At 28.1% G+C, this 10,729-nt stretch overlaps 1 protein-coding gene across 1 annotated transcript; it reads right to left on the bottom strand.

Annotated features, from left to right (window-relative positions):
• Positions 1 to 8,045: 8,045 nt before the first annotated feature.
• Positions 8,046 to 10,523, bottom strand: LOC145831336 (uncharacterized). Its single transcript, XM_082938555.1, has 2 exons — positions 9,466 to 10,523; positions 8,046 to 9,142 (listed from the first exon to the last, which is right to left on the bottom strand). The coding sequence occupies exons 1-2, from the start codon at positions 10,489 to 10,491 to the stop codon at positions 8,081 to 8,083; spliced, it is 2,088 nt and encodes a 695-aa protein (XP_082794681.1). The 5' UTR covers positions 10,492 to 10,523; the 3' UTR covers positions 8,046 to 8,080.
• Between the last annotated feature and the right edge of the window lie 206 nt (positions 10,524 to 10,729).

Here is a 10,729-nt window from a genome sequence, read left to right as displayed (position 1 = left end):
AATGTTACTTTTTTAAAAGTGTTAGTAGCTCAAGACCCAAAGGTTCAACAAGAGTAAAATATCTAGGCCAGATTGTTTCATCGACTTTTTTTATGCGCTTCATATAAGAATTTTTTTAAATATGTTTTTTAACAATCAATATTTTTTTAATGAAAATATTCAAAAACTAGTATGTGCTAAAAAAACTAACCGTTTTGATAGACTATTTTGAAAAATATTTTAAACTGCTATAAACTACTATTAAATCAGTTTTTTTTTTCTTTTGAGTTTGAATAAACATTCGTATGCTGTAAAAATTTTCAATTTAATTTAAAAGTTAAAATGTAATATATATTGTTACACAATTACAGTGTAAAAAAAAACTTTACAGCAAAAAGTTTTTGTAATTTACACTAAATTCATTTATATTAAACTATCTAAACTCTACGTTTTCTGAACTAATAACTACTTTGATGATTTACAGTTCAATTAAATAACACCACAAGATTTAAAACACAAATCATGAATGAAGATTTACAAATGTTTTGTCTTTCTTCTAAAATAAAATTCAACTATACGTCATATCGGTAGTTGTGCTGTGATTTATAAGAAAACGTTCAAGTTTATCTTTCGTGAGAATCAAAGGTAGAACGGATTTCACAATATATAATTTAAATATTCAATTACAAAAATTGTCACTAACTAAGTTGTCATTATAGAGAAAAGTAAATCCCTTAATTGGCGTCAAAAATTTGCATTGATATTCAAAAACTGTTTCAAAGCATGCTTTATTTTGGTTTGTAATAAACAGTTTTTACATTCGCTTTTCAAATAAAACTTTATCAAACACTAAAAAATGTAGTAATAAAGAAACAGCAAAACTTTTGTATAAAGCAAAATTAAAATACCCTTGAAATTTATAAGCTATTTTATTCAAATACAAACTAGGAACTATTTTGGAAATGAATTATTTTTTTACCTAAGCTTCTTTAAACTTAGAGTGTTTAAAAAATTAAACATAACATTTTTTTAAGGTATTTCAACATCTTGCTACATTTTTAGTTGTAACAAAATGAATCCTTTATACTACAACAAACTTCAAGTACAATTAGCTCTCCCTAAACACTCATGTTTATATTGTTTTTAGTAAACAATAATTATGAGTAGAACAACTTAGAGATTAAACATCATTCTTATGCTCTAAAATAGTTACAAGGTGCCGACAACTAAACATTTCGTTTGAGCAATTAAATTAAAGCTATCATATTTCTTATAAAAATTTTTATGATTTGTATAGCATACATCTCTCTATTTTGTTACTTAAAAAAATAAACTTTACATATAAAAGAGTACTACATGAAACTAAGTTTTATAAAGTAGTTATTAAAAATAAATAACTAAAAATTTAGCTTCAAACTAAATAGGTTTCAAATTGGTATGTGTGTTGTTTAACACTTATTTATTTTCTATGACTTTCAAAAACTATTGTTTTTATTTATCTATTATCATGTTTTTGTTTTCGTATAGACTTAATTCTTTTTTTTTTTGTGAGACTAAAAAAATCAAGTAACAGTTGTTTACAAATTTACACGAATATTCGTACTTATATAATATATTTTTAACTTTATCGAGTGAGTAAACTACTATTATCTGTTTAAACCAGAGGTTTCCTAAATGGGTAACATCGTTTTCTTTGGGTCATTTTTGGGGCTATCAGGGGAAATTACTAAAAGGGGCAAAAAAGTAAAAAGTTAATTAAGTTATAAAAGGGCGATTACTATTTAGATTACATTCCAGTTGGCGATTATAAAAATTTATAAATTAATTTAATACCGTTCTTTTTATCAATTTAACAAAAATCGAGCTTTAAGCAATATTTTTTCCCAATTTTATATTTCTTTACCTTATTATTCTAAACTATTAGAAAAAGAAACAAAATTAAGGACTATTTTAAAGCATTAAGTTTAACAGTAAATTTATTTAACATATTAAAATATTTAGACAATACATATATACTAAACAATATTTGTTATTATTTTAGATAACTATGCATCATTTAAACGTATGTTGTTTTTTATAAGTTAATCATATTTTATGTGTCATGGTTAATTTTTTTTAATTTGATAAAATAGTTAAACATGTAAAAAACTAACTTTCTTTAAGTGTAAGTTGATAAAGTATAGTTTTGTTTTATGGTTAAAATAAACTTAAAAGCATCGAGCGTTAATAAAAGAAGTTAACTGCTTTTTAAAATTTAAAGAGAATAAAAACTAGTGTCAAACTCATAGTTAAATTGTTATTTTAAAAAAGAATAGTTTAGGCAAGAAAAAAAAAACAAAGTTAAGGTAGCTAAATATTTTTTCTACGCTTTTTATTATCATATCTCTGTATTTTTTAATTTGTTTTTGTTCTATGCAAAATATATATTACGTAAAACTTATTCATAAAGGTCTTATCTATGCTATAGCTAGCTTATTTAACATAAGCTAGCAATAGCATAATATTATTTTTATTTGTATAGTTAACATATCTACCAAATAAAAGATTTAACTTTTTTTTACCTTTTTTATTGATTTCAAACAAAATTTACTATTCAAACAAGAAATTACTTTGTAAATCAGATACTTTCACTTAGATAGTTTTGTATCACAACACCAAAACTAAATTTTGAAAGACATGCTTAAAAAAACATTATTTCAAACAGACGACTCTAAACAAAGTTTAAATCAAGTATAACCCTTGTTTTAAAAATAAGTATCCAGAGAGCTAATTTGCAAAAATGAATATAGTCCACATATTTTGTTTATATTAAAACTAAAGTAGCAAAAAATCAATAAATTTTAGTTCCTCGTATGCATTGTTGTGCTTACGAACTTACGTAACTTAACTCTTTATTTATGCATTGACTAATAAATTGGCAAGTTCAAGCTAACTAAAGATGTACATTTCGGCGCAGCTTTGTATAAAAAAACGAAAAGGGAAAATGCAAGTAAACAAGTTCAATATGTAACTTCATTCTACTTTTTGTTATGGTTTCATGTAATGATGCACTCTTTTTTATCTAGAAATGTTTAGTTCACAAAATAAAAGCAATGTAAAGAAGTTTTTTTATGATGATATTAAAAGAAATTGATGTTTTAATCAATTTTTCTATACTATTATTTTTTGCTTAATTAAGAATTTAATTAAAAGTTTTGATTTCAGTACAAGCCAAAGGTATAGTTAAACATTTTTAAATGATGTTTAAATAAAATTTGTGTAAAGTATTGTTTAATTTTTAAATTCTTTCACTAATGAAAAAATTTTGCAAAAATTGTGATATCAAAACTTTACTATTAACTATTGAAAAAAACACCAGTTGTAGTATGTTCTTAGAAAAAAACCATCAACTAACACTTTTTACAATAAAGTTTAAATTAACTTCAATAATAAAATATTGAACAAAATAAATAAGTAAAAATATAGCAAAATTATATTAAAACGTCTTCTTCGAAAAATTAAGTGCATGAAAATTAAGCTTTATTGCGATTTTTTATTAAAAATTATACTGCAGTCCTACGAGGTAAGCGTTAAAATTGCACGCTTTTTTATTATAAAACCAAAGCATAAAATCAAAATTAATTTTCGCATACAACAAAAGTGCTTTGCTCTTTACTTTTAATAGTGATTTTAAATATACTCAATTAAATCTTAGAGAATGTACAAGAAAAACATTGTTTTTTTTTTTTGTTGTATTTTATGAAAATTCTAAAACTATTAATGTATACATTTATGTATATATAGAAATGCGACAACTTTATCACAGTATATTTTGAAAACTAAAAAATAACAAAGTCAATTTTAAAATTCACTGGGAAATGTTAACAAGAACAAAAAACAATTACAGTTTAAAAAATGGATGTAAATTATACAACGCGGAAAAATCAAAAATTTGAAATATTAAAAAATCAGAATCTCTAAACAAAAGGAATGAATTACAAACTGGATGTTCACAATCTACATTACCAAAAACAATTTATTAAAAAACTCTGTTAATAATTTTGTCTGAAATCAGCTTACTATTCTATTATTACGTAATAACTAATTTTGTATAATTGTATTGCTGTATTTACAATTTTGCTTTTCATTGAATAAAATACTTGGCTAAAGACGTGTATTGAACGCAGAAACAGTTGTTCCAAGCAAATGTTTATTTTGTGTAATTTAATTTTGTATACATATATATAGTTTTTGTTTTGTTATTGGTAAAAAATAAAAAACCTGATGCTATATAATGAAATAGATTAATGAATAAGCTAAATATTAGAAATTCTAAAAAAAAACGTATTAATTTAAAATGCTAAACCATATTTACAAACTTTGATGTTTTATAATTTTTTTTTACTCAATAGTTCTGTTAAGAAAAGTTTAATTTCGACGGTTTCTAAAAAGTATTTTCAAGAAATAATAATATGTATAAATTTGCTTAACTTATCATACTGATTAAAAAACACTTTTGTTAGTCATAGAGAGTAGTGAAAAGTTAAAGTTTTAACAAATGTACTTCTTATTGAACATTTTCTATATGAAACTTTTTTTTTCAGAAAAAAACTTAATAACACGAGTCAAGTAGTAACACATATATTTCTAGTTTTCTTAAATAAAAATTAAAAAGGTATTTAGGTAATTACGATGTTTCGGTAATAAGATTTTATTTTTTTGCTTCAAACAAACGTTTAAGATTTAATATATGCCATACTTTATAGAGAATGACATAAACTTTGGAAACTAAAGCGACTTTATAATAAATCAAACAGACAGAGATTAATTTTTAATGGATAAGAAATGTAAAGTGAGACTTAACTAGTGTAAATCAAACTTAAATCGATATCTGTTATAAGTAATTACTCATTTCCAATTAGGAAAGTCAATGAAGGTAACTAGAAGAAAACAAGTTTGAGCTAAAATAAAAAACGTTTATTCAGATTTAAAAAATAAGTAGAAACACTATTGTTTAGACCATAAACTACTTTGCCTAAAATATGTTATTTTTAAATACTTATTTTATTAAAAAAACTGTAAATTTTTATATTGAACGTTTCTACTCATTTGTCAATGATGAATATTTCACTCAAACTTTAAAAGTACAGCTCTTAAGTGTAACAAAGTAGCGAGCACCACATAAATTTTTAATTTTTAATCCGTTTGAAACTCTTTAACTTCTCAGAAAAATTACCAAGAAATTACGTAAAACTGTTTTCTTTATTAGAATAAAATATTTTCAATAGCTGAAAACTGTCTTTACAGTTAGAGGTTTGAATTGTAAGAGGATTATTTTTCTTTGTTTTTTTCTTAACACAATACCTGCTGAAGAATTTAAATAAATGTTTTATAAACGTATTGGTTATTTATACTTCTAAAAGATACCAGTGTGAAAATTTTTTATAAATTTATACATTTATAAAATCAATCAGAAATTTGAAAATATTGTACAACTACTAGAACGTAATTACTTTGTAATTGTGTAGGTGAAGTAGTATATAAAATGTCCAAAGAGTTTTAAGCTAAACAAAGTATTCTTTTCATTTTAGTTTTTTTTTTAGTTTTAAATCCTTTAAGTAAAAAGACATGCTTGTTAAAATTACAAGTAAATTGATATGTACTCCAATATACTTATGTTATTTTGCATAATTTAAGTTGTAAATTTATACTTGTTTATAAACCGTCTTTATTTTCTCTGATTTACAGATGTTACTTAAATGTTATTCACACATTTTTTAACATTTTGTTTGCATTTTACTAATTCATAAAGTTGTTTTATGATGAAAAATTCATAGTGTTTATACTTATAAAGCTACAAACATTACTTTCAAAATCTGTAAACTATCTTAGAATACTTTTTCTGCTACTACTAGTATTTTAATTAATACTTATTGCTTGTAATAAAAACAATATGAATGTTTAAAGATTTTGTCGTTGCTACTTTTTTCAAACTTAGACAAATTTATTTCTTCAAATGTTTATATTTTTTCATTTTCTTTTTGTACTCTTAGTTTTGTTTATTATCTTAAATTAAACAAAATTATGTTTATGTTTTTTTATCTAAATTTTATATTAATTTCGACAAAATGTATGCATTAGTCAAATAAAACTAGTGTCTACAACATAATTAATAAATTCTCTATATATTTTTTCAACCTACTTAAATTAGATAATTGTTCAAAGCTATACAAAATATTTTTTGACCATAAAACTTAATTAAACACATTAAAAATGAAGTAAAGTTAAAGTTTAGCCATTTTTTTTTCTTAAACTATAGACTATGATAAATAAAATTACAGCCAAATTGTTTTTAAAATATTTTTAAAGAAAAAACTTTTGAATTTAATATAATTTTTAAACCGACAATAATCTTCTTTAAATTAAAATTTCACCAAACAGTAAAACCAAAATCGAGTCATTGGCGCCCGGTTTTTAAATTGTTTATTTTTTTCTATCTCAGGAGCTTTAACTGAAGGAAAATGAATTTTCGTTCAATGAAAACTAATTTATTAATTTTCTCTAATGGGTTTTAAAGAAAGATCCTTTTTAGCAAAATCAGTTGAGTTGAAACATACATAGCATTTAAAATGCAAAGAGAAAACTTAAGTTGAAGTGTTTCTTTAAGCATTAAGTTAAAACCTGACAGGTGTTAAGTAGCCTCATTCACTTTTTAATGCTTATTTAGATGTGATCAACTAACTTAAAGTCTTATTTCAATCTTAATCAAAGGCACGGTTGATTCCAAACCATGAAACTTAGTTTTCTCAAGATCAAAGGTTACTGCAAGCCTTTTTTTGTACTTTTGTTTAAACAACAGACTTGAATTTTAAATTAAAGTTGAAGAAAAACGTGCGCAGACAACTCAGAAAAACATGTGTAAAAACATACTAAATTAATTACAATTGAGTTATATGTCTGGCTCGCACTGTTGTGAACTTGGAACTAATTTAAGAACGACTTCGCAATTAGATTTACTTTAAACAGGCGTTTAACAAGTTTCTCTCTTTTTTTGTGCAGATAAACAGCCAAAGAGTTCAAGTGCAGTCGAAATATTCGTATTAAAATTTTATAGGCGTTTCTTTTAACTTTTTTCAAAATCGAAATTAAGTTCTTTTCTGTTTTGTGGTTGGTATTTTGACAGAAAAAGCTGTGAAAAAATAATCCTATCAACTGAAGTCTACGTAGCTTGTTGTTGTAAAAGGCTTTCAATAACTTTTAATTTCAAAATTATTTTTGAAAATTGAGTATAAAATTTTTTTAAACAGCTCATAAAAATACAATGCAACAGTTTTTTTTTTACTTTTAGTGAGCTATTCTTAAGATAAAAATTGTCTTCTAAAAATAACTTTAGAGGATTACTCTTTTAGCTCAACAATTTTTAAACTTTTACTAACTATACATAAGCGATTCAGTAGTTTTAAGTTTATTCCAAAACTATAGTTTCGCAGTGGTATTACTGCCAGTGCCCGTCAGTCAAAATAATCTTGTAAAATCACTGTACAAAGTCACTGTAGTGATTTTACAGGTTTATTTTGACAGACGCGCGCTGGTTAGTAACACCACTGCAAAACTATAGTTTTGGAATAAACTTAAAGTTACTGAATCGTTTATTTGAAGGTCTTTAATAGTCTCTAAACCGATAAACACTTTGACTTGTATAAGTTTTATTTTTAAAATGTTTTTGATAGAAAACCTTCGATTATAAAAAATATTAAAAAGAACAGTATCTTACATATTGACAAAAAAAAAAAGATTCTTTGACTAGAATTCTTAAATGCTCAGTAAATTAAAACCTTCACAAAGTTATGGTTAAACTTGTATGTATTTAGTAAATATAAAAAGTTATAAAATTATTTATAACAATCAATTAAAAAATTGAAACAAGCAGCTATTTTTATTAAGTTTAAAAACATCAAGGAAACAAAAAAAAAACGAAGTTTCATTTATTGCCTATCTACTGAACCTGCAGTTAAAACAAAAAATGAAAAAATCAGCAAAAGTTAAAAATTAAATATTTACTTTTTAAAAATGAGCAGTTAAAAAATAAACTTTAAAACTTTTACAATAAAAATGACGTAATTTAGTCAAAATTTTGAACTAAATGAAACTCGCGGCTCCTGCGAACGTTTTTGAAATTAGTCCTCTGAACATTTCCCGCCAAGTTCAACTCCCCGTACGACATTTCCTCCTCCCCGAAACCTAACTGGTGCTGGTTGGAGTCGCTGTAGCACCCGGATGTAGTGCCGCTTTCGTTCAGCGAATTTCGATCGGGGTTGCCTCTGGAGTTGCGGTGCTGGTCGTAAGGTGGCGATATTTCCGGCCTCAGGTACTTCTCCTCCGATGACGTCACAACTGCGAACTCGAACTCGTCGTCGGCCTGCAGCAAGTGGCCGTTTCTGTCCGGGTGGTTTTCCGGGTCACGACAGGCGGGCAGCACGGGCTTTATGAGAAAGTTGTCGTTGCAGTTTGCGACGTTTTTGCTCGCCGGGAACTGAAACTCTCTCTTGAACATTCCTCCCTTTCTCTCTGACAAGCCGCCTCGCAAATCGTCGTGACGCAGCTTGTAGGCCGCCAACGCTGCCAAAATGACAACGAACGCGACGGCCATCACAACCACCAAAAGCACGACCGCCCAGTTGGCAATGCCCTGCCGCTCTAGCTTATCGTCGACGACGACAGTGTCAATTTTCGCTTTGACAGGCGTGACCAGCTGACAGCTCTGAAAAGTTTGTATGGAGGTCAGCTCGTCGGTTCCCTCGAAAACGCAGGCGAGTAAAAACTTGGCTGCTCCATCGAAGTCGACCAGCTGCCCCGCTTTGCTCGACGTTAACTTCTTCACCCTGTAGGAGTCGTTCAAAACTTGGTAAGCCAGCCCGAACTTGCCAAGAACTGAGGTGAGGTTCGAAGTGCGGTAAATTTTTTCCAAGCACGCTTTGCTGTTTCTGTTGCAAGAACTTTCGACCAGCGATTCAAAGGCGCCGTTGAGGCTTCCGTGCATCAACCATTTGTCTTGTTTTGCCGTGACGTTTTCTTTAAAGTATGTGATTCGGAAGTGACTGGATGTCACATCATCAACAGTAAACAGCTTCGTCGAAGTTGACGGACAAATTAGATGATTGTTTGGAACTTGTTGGAGATATTTCTGACAAAATAAATTACGTCAGTTTTTTTTTTGTTTCCATAATCTGGCGAAACTTAAATGGTAAAATTATACCCGTATCAATTACTTTAATTTAGTAAAATCACATCAAATTTACTTTATTCTTTAATTAATTTTTAACTTTTGTAAAACTTTACTATTGTTTCTTATTATCTGACTAGTTTTTTATACAAAAAGCCATATATGTAAGCATCACAACTAAAGATTACATTAACAAGTTAACAAATAGCTCATAAAACTACACCCTAATATTTAAACACTTTGTAATTCAAAACAGTTTAAAGTTCACCCATAAAAAAACTTACCCCAGCCAGCATTGGAGGCGAATGACAAACTACTTCGTAGTTGCTGTTCGAAGTCATCACTCGGTTGCTGAGCAACCAGTCGCGAAGGTACTTGATGTTGCAGTCACAATTCCACTTGTTTGCGCTGAGTTTCACGACCATGATACGCTCGTTTTGATTTTCGATCGGCAAGCTCCCCTTTTCCACGCCTGTCAGGTTGTTTTGCGCCAGATCCAAGTTCTGCAACCGTTTTAAAGCTTCAAGACCGGTCTTGTTGTTTTGGCTGTTTGAAATCCACTTAATTGAGTTGTTGCGAAGCATTAGAATGTTTAAACTAGGTGGAAGGTTGTAAGGTATTTCTATTAGCAAATTGCTACTCAAATCTAGCGTCTTAATCTGAGTATAAGGATTCAAAAAGTTATTTGGGACAGCTTTTATAAAATTTCCACCCAAACAAACTTTTTTCAGGTGAGGCAAGTAACGTATGCTGTCAGTTCTTAGACGTTTAATTCGGTTGTACGGAAGTTTCAGCACTTCTAACGTTGACGGCAGCCCTTGAGGAACTTCAGTTAGAAAGTTTTTACTCAAGTCGAGCGTTTCCAATTTACCAAGTAGTTGCGTCTTGTTGCTCTCTCCAAAAACCACCAAGGGTACGAATTTACTTAACCGGTTATCCATCAGTGACAGCTTGCGCAAGTTTACCAGCGGCTGAAGTGCTTCCACATCGACTCTGACGATTTTGTTTACGTTGGCAGTCAGAGTCGTCAGTGTGCTCGGCAGAGAAGTCGGCAGTGACCTCATCAGGTTTCCATCTAAGTTTAGTTCTGTCAGTTTTGCTTGCGGCAGAGGAAACTCGTCAAATTGCAGCTCGTTGTCTTGCAGGAAGAGCTTCTGAGTTTGCAAGGGAATGTCCAGGGGAATGTCAACGAACCCCCTGTCTTGGCACCAAACTATTCGCTGCTTTTGACGACATTTTTGAGCTTCATACGGTATGACGTAGTGCATTAATGACGCAATCGAAAGGAAAAAGATACACAGTTGAAGCATGGTGATTTATTGTTTTATGTTTTATCTTTAACTAATCTGAAAACAAAAGTTGTTTTATTGAAATAAAAACCAAAACAATATGTGTTTATTTATATTTAAATTTATTTGATAGTGGTTATAAACTTCTAAATTAATCTACTATGTTTTTAAATAATATCTTATATATAAGAAGATAAAAATCGTTATAAAAAAAACTAAATAAGTTTAGTTTTAGTAAAATTTTTGCTTGTTTGATAAA

Source organism: Thalia democratica, chromosome 3 (genome assembly GCF_965202585.1).
Source record: "Thalia democratica chromosome 3, ktThaDemo2.hap1.1, whole genome shotgun sequence".
Taxonomy (NCBI): domain Eukaryota; kingdom Metazoa; phylum Chordata; class Thaliacea; order Salpida; family Salpidae; genus Thalia; species Thalia democratica.
Note: the sequence above shows the minus strand (reverse complement) of the source record. Positions and strands in the feature narration are given on the sequence as shown.

Coding starts and splice junctions, on each gene's coding strand:
- LOC145831336 (XM_082938555.1), bottom strand. CDS start 10,491: ATGCTTCAACTGTGTATCTTTTTCCTTTCGATTGCGTCATTAATGCAC. Junction 9,143..9,465: donor CGCCTCCAATGCTGGCTGGG/GTAAGTTTTTTT, acceptor TTATTTTGTCAG/AAATATCTCCAACAAGTTCC.